This window comes from Ceratotherium simum, chromosome 3, assembly GCF_057802395.1.
Source record: "Ceratotherium simum simum isolate JZ-2026a chromosome 3, ASM5780239v1, whole genome shotgun sequence".
Classification (NCBI taxonomy): Eukaryota; Metazoa; Chordata; class Mammalia; order Perissodactyla; family Rhinocerotidae; genus Ceratotherium; species Ceratotherium simum.
The window spans coordinates 30,339,824-30,359,184 of record NC_141902.1 but is presented as its reverse complement, the minus strand read 5'-3'; the positions used below and the strand labels follow the sequence as shown (position 1 = coordinate 30,359,184).

At 37.6% G+C, this 19,361-nt stretch overlaps 1 protein-coding gene and 1 pseudogene across 1 annotated transcript; both read right to left on the bottom strand.

The window, feature by feature from the left end:
- Positions 1–550: 550 nt before the first annotated feature.
- Positions 551–1,508, bottom strand: LOC106799997 (olfactory receptor 11G2-like; annotated as a pseudogene).
- A 12,070-nt stretch (positions 1,509–13,578) lies between these two features.
- LOC101396343 (olfactory receptor 11G2-like) lies at positions 13,579–14,547 on the bottom strand. Its single transcript, XM_014780389.2, has one exon. It carries the CDS (start codon positions 14,545–14,547, stop codon positions 13,579–13,581), a length of 969 nt encoding a protein of 322 aa, XP_014635875.2.
- Positions 14,548–19,361: the final 4,814 nt, after the last annotated feature.

Here is a 19,361-nt window from a genome sequence, read left to right as displayed (position 1 = left end):
CATTTTCATTTGCTGCACACCATGGACACCTTACCAATGCTTGGGAGTAAGGAAAAAGCAATTGAAAAAACATTACTGTTTGAGTGACAGGCATGAGGTCTTTGATCTTATAAATAAAGAAATTGAATTTTTGTAATACACTGAGTACATGCTATATCTCATTATGGAAAATCTGTAATTGGAAAGGAAAAAATAGTTGAAAAATTTGAAACACATAAAATAATATTACAATAAAAGCCAAGATACAAGTTGGAAACATGAGTCTCATCTTTGTACATACCAACTTGATTATGTTAGTTTTAGGGCTTTAAAAAATCTGCAGAAGAGAGAAATAATCCATTGGTGAATGAAAACTGCACAGAACTTTCCTACAATGGATCTTTAGGACTGTGGGTATTTGTTTTTGAGACAGGCTTTGAGCTCTTTGCAAGTAATGAGTCAAACTTTTGTGAGAGTAAGAAATCAAACACTTAGACATGCCCAGAAAAGTGTTTTTTTTAAATGAGAGAAATTCTGTATTCCTGAAAGAATAGTGATAGAAAATTTTACATCATTTCTCTGTATTTTTAGGCATTTCTTTTGATAGTGCTCCCCGGACTTTCTTTAGTGCATCTCGCACATCTTTGTTCCACAGGCTGTAGATAACAGGAGTAAAGAATGGGGTTGCCATGCAGTAAAACAAGGTCACAAATTTCTGTGTCCCAGGATGGCTCCTGGATCCTGGACTCACATACATCACCATGACTGAGCCATAAAACAGGGAAACTACCAAGAAATGGGAGGCACATGTAGAAAAAGCTTTGTTCCTGCCTGAACCATCTGGGACCCGAAGTACAGCTTGCAAAACTAAAGTATAGGACCCCAGGATGTAGAGGAAGGTGATGAAGATGATAAGAGAGCTTACAGTAGCACAAGTTAGAGTAGTTTTGGGAACTGGGGCACAGGACAGTGCCAGCAGCGGCCCCAGGTCACAGAAAAAATGGTCAATGATATTAGGGCCACAGAAGGGCACCCAGGACATAAGAACCGCACGTATTAGTATGGATAGAAAGCCACCTGCCCAGCAGAAAACCACTAATTGGGCACAGAGATGGTGAGTCATGATTGTGGGGTAATGCAGAGGTCAACAGATGGCAAGGAACCGATCAAAGGACATTGCAGACAGGAAGTAGCCCTCAGCAGCACACATGGAGAAGAAGAAGTAGAACTGCAGCAGGCAGCCAGCGTAGGAGATGCTCCTGGTCGGGGAGATGATGTTGGCCAACATCAGAACTGACATAGCAGATCTCCAGGAAGGAGAAGTTGGCCAGGAGGATGTACATGGGTGTGTGGAGTTTCTGGCTTGACCACACAGCACAGATGATGGATGTGTTCCCCAGGAGGGTCAGGAGGTAGATGAGGGAGAAGATGACAAAGAGGAGGATCTGGATCTCCCTGCGGCAGGGGAAGCCCAGGAGGATGAACTCACTCACAGACCCAGAGACATTATTGGCTTCTGAGATACTCATTCTTCTACTCTATGAAGGGAATGAACAATAAGGACCATTATATTAGCCATTTTCTCTCTCTTGAAAAGTTATTTTTATTTCTTTAAACTCCTATGCACTCCTTTAATGCATTTTTGTGAAAAGGCTGCATATGGTTCTGAATTCAGGAACTCATTTCCCAAGGATCTGGCTTAGCCCAGTGAGATGAGCGTTCTGGGAGAACTTGGCTCAACATGTTGCTATATGCTCCCACAGCCCCCACTACATCAGTTTCCATTTCTCAGAGTACAAATTTCACTGACATTATGTAACAGAGTCTAAACTGTTTTCTCTATTAGCACTTAAATTAATTCTTCTTTGATGTGTAGTTTTATAATGTACACACTTGTATATTTATATACTTAATTTCTTCTTGTTGAAAAGAGAATTTTGTATAGTATTTTGGAAAATTCTAAGAAAAATCAAAGTTTAAATGTAATCTGAAATTGAATTAGGTGAGTACAAAAAGAGCATTTTACTTACTATGTGGTAAGTAACATAGCATTTTCAGGAGATCCTGTCCTGGATAGCTCTGTTGACTGAATCAGGGTGCTGAAGACACTGACTGAAATTCCATTCTAGCAAGTACTTAGTTTCTCATAGCTGGTATTTAATTTCTATTTGCTAAGTAACAGCTAATTTGATACAGAGAAAAGGGATCCTCCCTGGGTATATTCGTTTATTAGGAGATCCTGGCTCTTAGAAAAATAGCAAGGTGCAGATGGAGAAACACCCGTCTCTTAGCTCAGATGCTTCATCATCTTGGTACTGCCCGGTGATGAAGTATCTTATGTAAAAAGACAGAAAAAAAAGAAACAAAAGCACATATTTAACTCTAAAACTGTGAGAGGAATACACTAGTGTAGAATGTTAGTGTCAGAAGGGACCTCAGAGATTATCAAGCTCAATTTCATATCTCAGAATCTGAGACCAGAGTGATTAAACTAACCCACGGTCATCTTGGCTTTTGGTGGAAGGAACAGGTCTAAAACTTAGGTGTTTGGACATTCAGTTCAGACCTTTCCCGTAAGCCTCACTATCATGGGACCTACTTTTCTGTCAGCTCAGATGGCTGCAAAAATATATTGTGTACGTTTTACAGTTTTCCTTCCTTTGGACCAGATTCCTAGTTATAATAAAGAAGGACTTTAACAAGACTATTGACCAAAGCTGGAAATCACTGCCTTATATCCTGCATTAGCCTTTGACCTGCCCTATGTCCTAATTCTTGGCACCTTTTATGACATGAACCCACTTTTAGATGCTTCCTTCAAAAAACATTTGACTTCAAAGGTAGTAATCATAATGTCATGTATTAAACATTTATTGTGACAGTCACTTAACGTTCGTTATCTCATTAAATTCTACTCCCCTCTCCTCTCCAGTTCTAGAGCCTTAAAAAAAAGAGAAAACAAAACACCATATGGTTTCACTCATATGTGGAAGATAAACAAATACATGGATAAGGAGAACAGATTAGTGGTTACCAGAAGGGAAGGGGGTAGGGGAGAGGGCAAAAGCAGTAAGGGGATACATATGTATGATGACAGATAAAACTAGACTACTGGTGGTGAACATGGTGCAGTCTACACAGAAACTGATATATAAAAATGTACACCTGAAATTATACAATGTTATATGCCAATATAACCTCAATAAAACAATTAAAGAAAAAAAAAACCTACAGTGCATCCCAAACTCTGTTTCAATCCCTTGTAATAAATTAAAAAAAAAGAAAACCAAATATCTCCACATTTCTAAATGTAGCATTGAATTATTGTCCCTCTGAGTATGTTGATTCTAAAATCCGACCTTATTTTCTGCATAGCTGTCAGCTCTGTGTGCAATGTATTAGCTGTCACTCCTTATTGCATCTGATTCAATTTGTTCACACGCAACTTGCTTATATCAAATTTCCGTTTGTGCATATAGAGGATTAGCCTCAGGAAAGCTGCGTTAGGAACTGAGGCCACATACCATAGGAAAAGATCATTTACATATTTCTCCTAGTCTCCCTATATAGTTTATCTCAGGTACATCACCTGAGATGGTGACGCAGGTATCTTCCAGGCTAGCAGTTTCCATCAAATACCCAAGGGAGTCCAAATATGAAAAGATTTTTGTGTTCCTTCAAGGAGGCCGAACATGGCATACAAACAGACTGGTGAGTTGAAATAGGAAACTATAAACCATAAAACCAAGGTTATGGGCTCATTGGAGGAGGCTTTGGACTGGAAATTCAGTGATTGGAAGGGATGATATGATGCTTTAAACTAGAACTAGACGACCTAAATTTTCTGTACTTGAGATTTAACTGAAGTGTACGTAGTAAGCGACCCACACTCTTTTGTGTGACCATCATTTTACTTACAGAGTTGAACTGACTATGGTGGGTAAAACTGCATGTAAATTGGGTAAACAAAAAGGAAAGAACCAGAGCGAAAGAAAGATGCCTTTGAAGCTTGTTGTCTTTGGGTGAGAAATACCTCTTTCTCTTGGTTAGAATCAGTGTAAACTCATCTCATGATTAAGGTTAGAACAGGGAACCCTTGAGAAGAAGCCTTGATGTTTTGAAGGTGGCTCTGGGATGAATGATGTTCATCAAAATTTGAAGGAAGAGAAAAGAAAATGTCTAGAAAGAGAAAGAAGCAGCAGATTTTCCTTCAAATTCGTATCTGTAACACAACTTGGAACTGTTCTGAATGTTCTTCCTTCCTTTCTCAATTCAGGAGCAGACTTCTTGGTCTTTGAGAACCTCTCTGTTCCTGCCTCTCTGTTCTAAATTCAATACGCCAAGGCTCCTTCTCTCCCTGCCTTGGGTCACTGTGGATTCTACCTGGGACTACATGTTGATTTTTCCTTTTACAGAAAATATAGGAATTCTTAAATCTTAATTATACTTAATGAAAATAAATACCCATTACTTACAAATGTTTTATCTTCTCTGAAGTGATATGAAGCCCATTGGCTTCTGTTATCTTTTTATCTGAAGGATAATGCAAAACAGAGAAGTGTCAGCTCAGATTGTCCTGTTGGGATTATTAAACAAATATATCCTGGATAGACATTTGAGAGCCCCTGCAAGAAAGAATGAAAGCTGCAGGCTTTGTAAAAAAGATTATATATATTTTTATATATACTACTTTATAATATAAATTATACTTATAGATAAAAATACTAAAGAAAACTCACAGCCCTCTTTTTGTAACAGCATTAGACACAGTGGGCACTGCAGCAGGCAGTCGAGGGGCTCCCCCCGTGCCTTCTTAGAGCTCCTAGGTGTGCAGGATTTTGGATTCCTGGTGACCCTCTGCCACAGTTATAGCTTCACAAAGGATCCTCTTTAGCTGTTACACAAAAAGGAGTAGAGTGCCAGGAAACACTCCCTTCCTTTTATTTTGCATCCCTCTGTGGCCACATATTGTCCCTGGAGGCCACCCCTCAGGAGCAGCAGTGCATCACTCAATCCCCAGGTGTGTTTTACTCTCAGTGATGAGCTCAAAGGTGAAAGGCCTCCCTGAATCTGTCAGTGAGACTGTCCCCTGGTAACGGCCCTCTGGTTTGCTGCTCACCTGGCACCTCCAGACTGGCTCTGGATTTTAAAAACGAGCCTCGTATTGGATGTCACCAGTTGCTTCAGGGCTCCTGGGCCAACCCTTCCCTCATATGTGCTTCTTCAAGTGACACTTAAAGTTCACTTTAAGAAATCCCCAAATCCTAAGTATATTCATGATCACCCACTAAAAGTAACCTCCCTGCCCATCTTCAACACTCAGTATAGAGGTAATAAAAATTAGTCTCTGCTTCCCCTGCAGACTCCTGGCAGCATGGAGTGATGCTACTGGACTGTCCAGTGGCTTTCAGGCTTCATGAGTGTAAGAAAACCTGGGGTCTCATTTAACTTCAGATCCTCCTCTCACACCCATAACCCCAAGGATTCTGTCTTTTAATATTATTGAAGTTTCTCCTGTCTCAAAGGAAATAAACTCTCTACCCAGCTTTATACTATGCTTAGATGATAGTTTTTAGTACCTGCTATGTGCCAAATACTATGCCAGCAGGTTTCACATGCATTATCTAATATACGATACCCTGAAGATAGTATTACCATTTAAAATGATTAAACAGAAAACCACAGATAATAAGAGTTTATATGCAGCTGTAATTCAATTTGGTTTATTTTCTTTCCACAAATAGGATGCCTGAAGTAAAAAACTATATCTACTCTGCTTATGGCTTCTACCTGTTATTCCTCCCTGGTCATTGTTATGCCTTTTGGTCACTCTGAAAAAATTCTATTAACATTATTATTTTGGCTTCTTTTCTTCTTAAATATTTTTGCTTCAAGCACTATACTTGATAATGTTGTTCAGAAGCTGGTCTCTATGGCTTAATTTCCTGTTTATATTGTACAACAAATTTCACTGAAAAATGAGTGCCCATTGTGAACAAAGATTTATTCAAAACCATCATTGCCCACAAGGAGCTTTCAGGGTAATGAGCTACTTTGGTAAAAGTTCCAATAAAAATATTATACAAGGACAAAACTTTAGATCCTTCTTATTCTTTGCTGCTTGAGTAGACACATGGTAGTCTTACACCAACAGTGAGGTACATTGGAACTCTTGGGCGTGGTTCCTGGGAAGGTGGGAGTCAGACAAATTTCAGATGTTACCTTCTTCTGTTAGACTGTCTGTAAGTTGGTTAGGCTCCTTCTCTCTCTTACAAACTTTATTCATTTGAGCACAGAGGTATGAGGTGGCAGGAACCAGGCAGCAAGTCTCCAATCCAAGCTGACAAAAGCAGTGAGCCTGGAAGCAGCCCATTCACTCCGTTCAATGTTCACCAGTTCCTACAGAAAGTAACTTGGGGGCAAACACTTCTGCGTAGCATTAACCAGATCCTTTAACTGTTGACCCTGCTTCCTGTTTCTTCTCCCAACTAAGGATGCTCTAATTTTCCATTTTGGAAGCACCACTGATGTATCTAGAAGTCTTAGACCCCTAATGCTTTCATGTTACACTTGGAGACTCCTTTTGAACCTCTCTTTGAGTAGCTTGCTTATGAAAAACTTCTACTGATTCTTTATCACCTTGATGATGGCTATCTAATCTCTTTGGTACAATATTTTAAAAATATTTTGTAATGAATAATATTTATGTTGGTATCCCATTAGTATGTAACCTTCCAAATCAGTTCTTTCGCTTTTTAATTTCAGAAGTACCTCGGAAACCAGTCCTCTCTGACATGTCACTTTCCCCAAGAAAGACAGCCATTCTGAAAAAAAATGAATTTTTCTAGATGCTTCAGTTTCAGATAAATTCCTTAAATGTAAGTTTGAATCCATATGTTTTTCTCTTACTCTGCATTATTATTACATTTTTCTCTCTTTTCTTTCCATTCTCTGATTCCCTTTCTCTGTGTTTTCTTCCTAGAATTGGTCCCATGGCAACTGAGGCTCTGTGATATCACCAATGAGCTCATTGCCTCTTTTGCCCCACTCAATCTGTCGGTTGGTAGCTGAGCTCATACAGGAAAACTCTGGGGTGCTAGAAATCACGGCAGTTTGGATATTCCAGGACAATGCTAAGCTTAAGCTTAACAGGACTTTTTACTGCTGAAGAGAAAATGTCTTTCAGGCCTGAAAGTCACTGCTTAAGTTGGGAGTATCCAAGGGAAACCAGGTCCTGATTAAGTTTCTAGATTTAAACTCTGGGAAGAAATCAGCACTGGACCTGAAAGGCATTGGCAGAAAGTGGTGACCTGGGGTAAATCTGACGTTCCCAGGCCCTCTTGTTGTCAGGAAGGATTATGTAAAAGGTATGGCAGCTAAGCTCCAAGGGCTGTGCTGGGCCAGGCTCTGCTTTGGGCATTATGGCCCAGGACTCCCAGGTTCCTCTTTGCACAGTCTTCCCCAGGACGTCTGTAAAGGCTCTTAGGATTGCTATGTCCCCTGTGGAATTTGGGTGGAATTGAGAGAAATCGGCAGATATACATATTTGGTCATTTCATAACCGACTGTAGATCAATGATATCTAAACTTTTGGAGTTGGTGTAGGTAGTGCTTAAATTCACCATGCTGCCTCCTTTGTTCTCTCTAAACATGCCCTGTACATTAAACAATGAATTTCCACATGAAAGTGAATTTAATTAATTTCAAGAATTTTTTGGGATTTTTAGAGTCTCACAGGCATCTTTGATATGACTGTTGATCTCAGTTCTGAGTGGTAAATCCCTACCTCAGAAGAAGTTGGGCAGAAATAGAATTTTAATAGGCTTGGAGGCAGGCACCTGGCAATGGTTCAGGGAGAGCCTGGTTTATGCTGAAAATGCCTCAGTTGTATCCATAACTTTCCTCACTCCCTCCCCTGTTCCATCTACATTCACACTGTCTTTCGAGCACTGTTTTATGATTTCTTCTCCTCTAGGATTCTCCCAAAATGTTGATTCATTTATAAATATCTTTTAAATTATGCTAATTAGCATCCATATCATTATAGAAAACTAAAAAAAAATCATAACAAAAAATGGCATAACATTAATATTTGGTGTTTATCCTTCTATTCATACTTACATTAGAAAAATTGGATCATTCCATACATGTTGCTTTGGAGCATACTTTTTAAAATATACACACTTGAATGAATCTTTTGCCATGTTAGTACATATAAGTCTACCTAATCACTAACGGGAGCATAATATTCTATTTTATGGCTACAGCATAATTTGTTTAAACAATTCTCTCTTGTTGGACATTTAGATTGTTTGCGATTCTTTCTATTACAAACAGTTCTGTGATGTTGTTCCCTTACAGCGAATTCCTATAAGTGCAAAAGCTGATCAAAATGTATATATAATTTTAAGGCTTTTGTTTGCCATATTGCTAGGTTGTTCTCCAAAAGTGTTATGCTACCTTACATTCCAACCAGTGGGTTGTAAGAATGCTCACTTTCCTCCCATTCAAAACACATACACACAGGCTATTATAATTCTTCCTAAAATTACCATTATGAATGTTTAAAAGTAATGTCTTGTTATTTATTTGTGTATTTACTTCTTTAGTAATTAGGTTGAATTTAAAAGAATATTTTATTGGTTGTTTTGACTTCCTTTTTTTTCCTTTTCTTCTCATTTATGAATGTAACTCCTTTTCTACTCATTTGTTCATTTTTCTTGATTTAAAAGAATTATTTATATTTTGTGAATATTAGCCTCTACCATTTTTGGCATTTGCCTGTTCAATATATGTATAGTAATTTTTTAAGCCAATCAAAGTTTTTAAAATGTAGTTATATTTATCACTCTTTCTCTTAATGGCTGAGATTATATATTTATAGCACATAAGATGTAGAATTGAGAAATGTCTCTATTTGTGAATAGAAAATGTGTACAATTATTAAAAGAGAAGGACAACCTGTCTCCAGAATAAGTGGCAGTTTCAGAAAAGATAAAGCATTACTTCTCCACAAAGGAAGGGGGTCGATGTAACCAACTTGCCACCAATTGGTTGGCTGCTCTTCTCAATGAATGGTACCCTATTGATGGCTCAGCATAAGTCTCTGCTGCTGGCTGGCTGCAGAGTCTGTCGTTAGTTACAATAACTAAATCAACTTTGGTAAGAGGCCCATGTTTTGGGTCTCATACACTGCCTTAATCCTACCACTATGGCTCCTCCATTTGTGAACACACTGTGCAAGCATGGGATGACAGACGACAGAAGCTGCCTGGCACACAATATAAATCATTCTATTCACTTGGCTTTCAAGTTCATCCACTTTGGTGGGTATTGACATGAAACATCAAGATTTGCATATTTTGTATTCACTTCCATAGTTTCATCCACATGCCTCTTTTCATCTCTGATTTTCCAATCTTGCTTCTTCCAGATCCCTGATTGACCAGAAGATCCATTTGTTACAACCCAAGAGCCCATGTATATCCTTGCCTTAGGCTTTTTTTTCCATCATACAACTGGACAACTAAATTTACTGCTTTCATTTCTGCACACTGGAAGAACTTGCTCTCACCATCATGATTTACAGTCAGCCTCTGAGTTAGGCTGAATGCAGCAGACGTCTATTGTTGGCTCCAATGAATATACAAGTCAACTCATCCATGAATCAGTACTGAGCTTCTTCCTTCATTTACTGGTCATTGGGAACCCCTGATAAGGCCATAGGTGTAAACTAAGGAAAAGGTGTTGGTACAGCAGAGGTAGGTGATGTGTCCTCTGAACCTGTCTGGCCATATCCATTTATATAATATTTCCAATGCATTATGAATTGCTGCCATTCTTGACTGAATTTATGATTTGGTGGATGTAACAGTATGTATTTCATAATGGGAAGCTCTATTTGCATAGCCACTTGATTTCCTATGGTAAGATGCTCAGTTTTCTTTCCTTCAATGGAAATCACGATCTCCTTTGCAAACAACGAGTAGTTCTGTGCAATAGAAATCATATCTTGGAGGCCGGCCCGGTGGCTTAGAGGTTAAGTGCACGTGCTCCGCTACTGGCGGCCTGGGTTCGGATCCCGGGCGTCCACCAACGCGCCGCTTCTCTGGCCATACTGAGGATGCGTCCCACATACAGCAACTAGAAGGGTGTGCAACTATGACATACAACTATCTACTGGGGCTTTGGGGGAAAAAAGGAGGAGGATTGGCAATAGATGTTAGCTCAGAGCCGGTCTTCCTCAGCAAAAAGAGGAGGATTAGCATGGATGTTAGCTCAGGGCAGATCTTCATCACACACACACACACAAAAATTAAAAATTAAAAAAAAAAAAAAAACAAAAAATGAAAAAAAATCATATCTTGTTAGGACTCTAGGGATATGCTCTACAAGTCTAGTAATGCTCGTCACATCATATTCTTATATTATAGCTTGAGCAACAGGGCAAAACGAACAGCAGCCTGAACCTATTGTAGAGGTTTCTTTTCCCTCTGGGTCTCACTCAAAATCAGCAGACTTCCAAGTCAATCACTTGATAAATGTGTCAGAGCAATATTCAACACATTTGGTTTCATCTGCCTGCAAAATATGAAGAGTCCCAAGTCCTGTGCCTCTTTCTTAGTAGCAGGGGTTGCAAAATATAGCAACTTGTTCTTTATTTTAGAGGAGATGTGCCCTGACTTGATAAGTGGTTGAGCTCACTTTGCCATTCTTTCTTAAATATGTCAAGGAAATAAAAAGTCACCCGACTCCGCAGCTCTTATAATTACCACTGTCTCCATCCCATTCAAGTGCTTTTGTATAGACAGTGCTTTCCCTTCCACCTGTGTTTCCTCCCAATTTACCACAGATGAAAGTCTTAGCAAGTACATCCTCTTCTATACTAGGGGTTATCACCGCCTGACTTATTCCCTACACTGTGGTCTTTGCTGTCATATTTCCAGGATATCGTACCGAGGGTTTGGTTTAGAGGGCTTTGTATTACCAATTGTGTTCTAATGGGCTCTTTTGAAAGCAGAACCTGAGACAAGGACTGGGGTGCAGATGTTACATGTGAGAAGTGATCTTAGAAAGCAAGAAGAAAGGAGAGTAAGAGAAAGAGAAGGAAAAGCTACCTAAGGAGGAGACTAGATTCCATGGAATCTGAAATGTATAGCAAATGTCCTCCAGAAATATAAATGTTTGACGCATTCATCCATCTGTACTGACCCCATAACTCTTCAGGGCTGCACTCTTATATAGGCTGTGGGGGCTCTGGTGGCTTCTGAAAACTCTGAGGCAGAAATTTGAAAGATATGTGGTGCTTTTCGAGTGGGGCACTGTCAGTATGAGTTAGAATTCAGATGGAACTGTTCAGCATAATTGCAGCTGAAAATAGCAGCTTACCAAAAGCATCTGCTACAATAACCTTCTGGTTCCATATTATTTACTAGCTGTGTGACATTAGGGAAACTGCTGAACCTCACTACATTTTTAATTTATTGACATGGTATTGATAATAACCTGCTCCAGAGGGTTGTTATATATATTAAATGAAGTGACTGTCCTCAAAACTTATTCAGTGGAATAATAGTTCTGTGAGGGGATTTGAGGGAAAAGGAAATTATCCTGCCAAAATTGAATGAAGCTTTATCCTAGTATATCTATTTTGGAGAGTCATAATGCTTGTGATGTTCTTGAAGTCTTCACGAATTGGCTTAATTTGATGTAACCCATTGCTTGCTTTATTTAAATGTAGGACTTTTTTTTTTTTTTTTAATTTAGCAGACTTTTTTTCCTTTCCTATTAACTTCACATGGATTATTCCTATAAAAGCATGCTGGAAAATTTGGAGATAGTTTATATAAATGATTTATATTAGTGACTAGCAGCTGATAAATGCTCAATTTGTAGTGAGTATTATTGAAATAAATGCAGTAGGCTGTAAACTGTCCACTGTATGTGAGAAGGTAAGAATTTATTATATGGTTTGAAAAGAATAACTTTTTGATAGTAGTTTAGGGCAGTATGTGAGGGAGATTATGAAGACAAAAAATCATCTGTTGAGTAGGATAGATTTTTGTTTGCATCCTTATAAATAGATCATCTATTAAAATAAATTAGACAAATTTGAAGTTCGAATTTTTTTATCACTATATTCTTAATTTATAAAGGACTGAATTTAGTGAACTTTACTAAATAAGTTGGATTTCATTCCATCAAGTGGCAGCAGCCTGAAATATGAGGTGAAAGTCTTCCCAGGATATGGAAAGTGTGGGATGTAAAGAGCCTAGTTAATTATTACCTCAAAGTTAGTTACAAATGCAGAAACCACACGCTTTTAGAAACAATCAACAGTACGTTTTATTGATCACCACACGTTTTCATCTCTTTTCCCAGAAAGATAGATGACTATAGAATGAATGAACCATAAGCACCCAGAGGGAAATTATAATTAAAATAATCAAGAAAATGTCAGCATCTTACACCTGTATTAAGATATTTTGGATGAAGTTAATAATTAAAGTTTTGCTGTGTAAATAATTTGTCTAGGCAATTGTTCAGCCATTCAATTCACTTTGTTTCCATGAAATAGAACAGAGAAAACTTCTCTTTAGTTTTGGAACCCCCAGAAATCCCACCCCTTCAAGTCCAGACAACATCAAATCCTTGGTTCTTTCCTAAAGGACGTCCAATTACAGTTGCACTTCACTTTGTGGAATAGATGACTTTCTGAAGGCTGTAAACGTAGTTCTGTAAATCAAATCTTGTCCTCCTATTGCCTTTCATTATATTTTAGAGCTATCCTCAAAAAAATAGATGGCCAATGGTTAAAAAAAAATACGTAATCAAACAGACAATTGTGGTTATGTATTTTAAAGAAGAGAAGATCTTTAGAGACATTTTGGATGTACACCTGAAATTTATACAATGTTATAAACCAATGTTACTGCAATAAACAATTAAAAAAATATGTCAAGTAGCAAAAATACTGAAACAAAATATAGTCCTAGAACCTGTCAATAGGCACCGGATTTGCAGCAAAGGGAGTTAGGTCCTGACTAATGTCTGGCCCTGTACATTTAGCATCTATCTTAACCCTATAGAGATAAATAATAACCACTAAATTCTTAATTCTTATTTTGGGTGCTCTCTGATCTACTACTTAATATCCAGCTAAGGCTATTAGTTTGTTTCTTTAAAATCCATGGAGTCAAAACATGCATCATTCTTTGGAGGTAGTGATAAGATCACACCTGCAAGGTTGGACTCACTTCATGCAGATATCCTTTCTCTCAGTCAGTAACTACCAGTGGGGAAGAATTTGTTTATAGTGTTCATCCCAAAACAAGTTTATGACCTATGTTACATCCTTATATGTTGCTCCAATTCTGAAATATGAAGCAGATTTATACTTACTTTTAGACCTCAGTTATATTTCAGAAGAGTTCAATTTCTTAAGACAATTTTTTTCTTAAATAAGACTAACCCATCATGTAGTGAGTGATACTTAAAATGAAAATGGACTTTATCGTAACAGTTCCCTAACCAAAATTATTAAATTCTCTAGAAAATTATCTTGCTCGTATCTTATGAAGATAGGCTGTGACTTCTGATTTATGTTTCATGAAGAGGTATTTCAGTCCCAAAGACTTTCCTTAGGGCAGCCTTCATCTCCTTGTTCCTGAGGCTGTATATTAGAGGATTGCAGAGAGGTGTTATCACAGAATAAAATAAGGTCACAGTTTTCTGCATTTTCACTGGGTGTCTTGATCCAGGACTAACATACATCACCATAACAGAGCCAAAAAACAGGATCACCACAGCCAGATGAGAAGCACAAGTGGAGAACGCCTTGTGTTTGCCAGCCTCTGAGGGCATCCGTAGCACAGCCAGAATCACCAGAGCATAGGAACAAAGTATAAAGAGAAAGGTGCCAATCATGAAAATAGCATTGAAAGTAGAGTAAGTGAACTCTGTGGTGGTGTCTTCAGAACAGGACAGCATCATCAAGGGCACAGGATCACACACAAAATGGTTAATGATATTTGGGCCACAATAGGGCAACTGTGAAATGAGAACGACTGGGGTTAGGAAGAGGATGAACCCACCTAACCATCCAAAGATGGCCAGGCCAGTGTACAGCTGTTTAGTCATGATGTGTGGGTAATGCAGAGGATGGCAGATGGCAAGGTACCTGTCAAAGGCCATGATGCAAAGGAAGAATGCCTCATCACACCCAAAAGAGAAGAAGAAGTAAAACTGTGCAAAACAACTCACAAAGGAGATGGACTTTCTGGTGGACAGGAAGTTGGCCAACATGTTAGGGATGGTCGTGGTAACATAACATATTTCCAGGAGAGAGAAATTGCCCAAGAAGATGTACATGGGGGTGTGAAGGCGCCAGTCCCACCTCACAGCACAGACAATGGCTGCGTTCCCCATCAGGGTCAGGGTATAGGCTACTGAGAAGAGCCCGAAGTAGAGGAGCTGCATTTCTTGGCTTGAGGGAAAGCCCATGAGGATAAAGTGGCTGATGGAGCTGGTGGTTTCTCTGCTGGATGCGTTCATTAGTCTGGAAGACATGGAGATGACACTGGTTATTGCTCTTTAGTGGAATATGCTGGTTCTTCCTGAAAACACCAAATTTCTCTACCATTTTTTTGATAAAGCAATAAACAATGAGGTTTCTGTTCAAGCAACAATACTGTGATCGTCACAACCTGTTCCCCAAGAGTATGATTTTATTTTGATAAGTTGCAATTAATAATATAAATAAAAATATGGTTTGAGGCAACCTTTAAACTAGATCAGTGTAGTGGGTTACACATAAAGAGTACAAAATTTGTAATTTTGAGTATGTCACTTAACCTCTCTCTGTGTATTTCCTAATCTGTTTACCATATAGAGTGTAAGTAGATACAAACCTGTGTATGTGAAATTTCTTTCGAAAGATTGTGTAAAACTAATTTATTATAGTTATTAATATTGATAATAGTACCAAATGAAGTACTACTTACATTAAGATATTTCAAAAGGTTCTATCTCACTGAGATACAATGAAAGAGCACAGGGAATATTTCTTTTTGTGCTTATTTATGGTCTTGTAAGGTGATGACTGAAAGGACCTCTCTGGTTCCAGCATAGATCCTATATTATATGACTACATCCAACACATGTTTGGTATATAAGAAATGCTTTCTCTCTATCCAGCCTGTTGGATTCAGCTCCACAACATGAGGAAGAGTCCTACACTTTGGCGCTTAAAATTGTCTGGTTGAAAATGTTGATATACTGTCTTGTGAAGGTGAGAACTAGATGTGTCATTGGGGCAATTGGCCATAGGGAGACTGGACTCTGAGTGACTGGACTATTGAATGTGACTAGACGTGTCCAGCTTTGCTGCAAAAAATGTTGTGAAGTAGAAAAAAATTTTTTGATTTGTGTGAGTGACGTTTCCATATTACTTTCATAGCTACTTTCTATGTTTGGTCTTTCTTTTCATTTTTACACATACCTCTGGTACATTTTTATGCCCATTCTAGGCATTTTCTATTGAGACAACCTTGAAACATGGAACATCTTGCTTCACTCACTCCTGCTCCCCCCTCTCCAGTTTTTTTGTTATTGAACAACGTTTTTATATATCTTGTTTCCTTAGAAGCCTGCTCTTGGCTACTACATTTGGCATCTAACGTGGAAGGACTACTGTTTATGGGTTCTTATTGCTTGTGAGGCTATGGAGATTGTATCAGGTCTGAATGAAACCTGGTAGTTCAGTCCATTTTTTTCCCATAGAAATCACATCATATCAGGGGGCAATGTGGGACAGGTACCAGAATTTCACAAATAATTTTTTTTTTTTGTCCTGGAAGACATAGATTCTCCCTTGATCTGTTGTGAGTCTGTAGTAAGATTTTTTAAAAAAAGATTATTTACGATTTTTATCCTGAGTATTTACATGATTTTCTCAGCTGGGGTTGTCGTACAGTATCTGAAAAACAATAAATGTCATCTTCTCTAGAGAAAGCTATGGAGCTAGTGAATCTTGGTCAGTCACTAGAAATGAAAGCTAGAGTGATTTTAACCTGAGAACATTTAAATTATACTGAAGTACATATAGTGAGTACAAAATATACAGAAGCAAAGAGAGAAATAGAATATTAATATGAAGCAATTGATATGAATAAGTTTCAAAAATACCCTAATTTCTAGGCTACCCACAGATTATTCTGCTGCTTTTAGTGAAGAAAAAGCTCACTTAGCTGCCGCACAGGTCTTAGTGGTTATCTTCGTAGCTCATTTCAATGAACTATTAAACTCATTTAATTTTTGTCTTTTATGCTCTCTCTGTGTCCTGATACCTCTTTGAAGCTGTCTTAATTAGTCATTTCACTGACAATGGGACCCTAACAGAGGCATATCAAATCAGTATCAATACTCACCCTGTTTGGGACTCCTGTTACAGTATTTCTGGGGAATACTAACTATATAAAGTCACAGTCCAAGGAAGATCCTATAAAAGCAAGAAACAGAAAGAGCACAAATGCTGAATGGTTTTGTCATTTAAGGAAGAGTCATTTCACATAAACCAAGACATATTAAATTAGTGAAACTGAGAACAATATATGGGTTGGACAGATATGATATCATAGTAAAATTAGAGATTTATCATATTTTCTCTGTTGAATGAGTAACAAAATTCATCATAACTTTGATAATAAACCCACCTCCAGTAATTTATCAGTTATACTTTTTGACACAAAATTCCCAGGTATCTTTGTAAACAATACTGATTAATATTTTAAAGGTATAAGGAAACCAGATAAATGTATTTCCCAAGACTCAGGGAAACAAGAGAAAAATTAATATTTTCAAATTGTTCTATCCGAATTTTATTCTAATCAGATATTGCATTTTCAGAGCATGAAGAAAGCACTTGCCAGTAAATTCCTTTATTATAGAAAACTCAGTATTTGTAACAGGGCCCACAAAATTTTAATGCACTCCTTGGATATGTGCCAAGAAAAAAAGTCAGAAAAGGGGAATAAAATATTACCCCATGGAGAGAAAAGCATGTGATGGACTTCTGAAGAGCTGGATGATCCAGTCTATAATCTGCCATGAGTGATTTTAGTCATGAAAAAATGTTTTTTCTTCTCTCCAGTTTCAAAGCTCATATTTATGGTCAAGATGTAAGCCCAGATGAAGGCATTGTCTGTATTTATTCCCTTGCATCATGGACGTTTGAGGTTTGGGACTCTCTCCCCCAATATTTTTAAACTATTTGTTCAACAGATGAGACTGTTTTTAAATTTTATTTGTTTACCATGAAATCCAAAGCCCTGCTATTCCCTGAGGAGTAGTGCACTTGCAGAGCTAGGTTCTTATCTTCTCTTGCACTTCTACTAACCAGGCGGTGCAAAAGGTTCCTGGGGAATAATTAGATAGTAATAGAGTTTGTTGTAGTAGCTACAATAGGAAGGTGGACCATTAGATCCCTGTTTCTATTTTGAAGAAAGAGAGAAAGTTCTTTCCTTGCCAATAGTCTCAGATTTATTGTTTAGAGACATTTTAGTTGCAATTTTATGTTAGCCATTAGAAAAATGACACTTTAAGTGCCAAGACTGGCACACGGATATTCAACAAATGTTTATTGAGTGCTTAACAGACCCTGGGGATATAGCAGGGTAAACAAAATAGAAAAAAATTCTTACCTACTTAGAACAATTCAATTGGGGGGGGGCAACAGAAAATAAACTAAATCAGGGTCAATAAGTAGATTATTATTTTTTTTATTTGAGAAAAATGAAGTGTGGGAGTGGTATGGATTGAAAATGGGGCAGGACTTGTAATTTTAAATAAAGTTTTAAGGAAATCCAAACAAAGATGTAACATTTGAGCAAAGGCTTGAAAACGTGAGGGAACAAACCAACAGGATATTGAGAGAGATTCAGGCAGAAGGAACAGCTAATGCTAGGAACAGGAAATAGGAGTATGTTTGGCGTGTCAGGAGAAGGACGGGGAAGCCAGTGTGCTGAAGAGTGTAAAGTGGGGAGACGGCCCCTTTCTGATGCCCAGTTCTATTATCTCCATTTCTTCTTTGTATAGCATCTGTACTTCATTATACTGTTTCTTATTTAAAAAATTTTTCAGCTTTATTGAGATGTAATTAACATAAAACAATGTGTGAGTTTTAAGGTGTACAATGTATTAAGTTGATACACTTATATATTGGGAAATTATTACCCCCATAGCCTTAACTAACACCCCCATCATCTCGCATAATTACCATTTCTCTTTTGTGGTGAAAACATTGAAAATCTACTCTCTTAGCATCTTTAAGTATATAATGCAGTGTTGTTGACAATAATCACCAGGGAAAATGGGGAGATGTTTTTATGGGTTCGGCTTTTTTAGATTCTATATATAAGTGATATAATACAGTATTTGTCTTTCTCTACCTGACTCATTTCACTTATCATATGCCCTCAAGTTCCATCTATGTTGTCACAAATGGCAGGATTTCCTTCTTTCTCGTGACTGACTAGTATTCCGTTGTGTGTGTGTGTGTATATATATACATATATATATATATGTATGTATATATATACATACATATATATATATATACATACATATATATACACCACATCTTCTTTATCTGTTCATCTGTAGATGAACTCAGGTTGTTTCTATGTCTGTTGGCTATTGTGAGTAATACTGCAATGAACATGGGAGTGCAGATATCTCTTTGAGATCCCCATTTCATTTCCTTTGGATATATACTTACAAGTGGGATTGCTGGATCATATTGTAGTTCTATTTTTAATTTTTTGAGGAACCGCCATACTGTTTTCCATAGTGGCTGTACCCAGTTTGCATTCCCACCAACAATGAGCCAGGGTTCCCTTGAAATCCTGGCCAACATTTCTCTCTTGTCTTTTTGATGAAAGCTATTCTAACAGTTGTGAAGTGATAACCTCCTGTGATTTTTGACTTACATTTCCCAGATTATTAGTGATGTTTAGCACCTTTTCGTGTATCTGTTGGCCATTTGTACATCTCTTTTGGAAATATGTTTATAAAGATTCTTTTATAGACTTAAATTGAGTTATATTTATTTTTGCTTGAATTGTATGAGTTTCTTATATATTTTGGATATTAATCTCTTAACTGGTATATGGTTTGCAAATATTTTCTCCATTCCATTTTTTGCCTTTTCATTTTTTAAATTGTTTTCTTACTGTGGAGAAGCTTTTAGTTTGGTATAATCCCACTTGTTTATTTTTGCTTTTGTTGCCTGTGCATTTTGTGTCTTCCAAAAAATCATTGGCAAGACTATTGTCAAAGAATTTTTCCCTATGTTATCTTCTGTGAGTTTTATGGCTTCAGGTCTT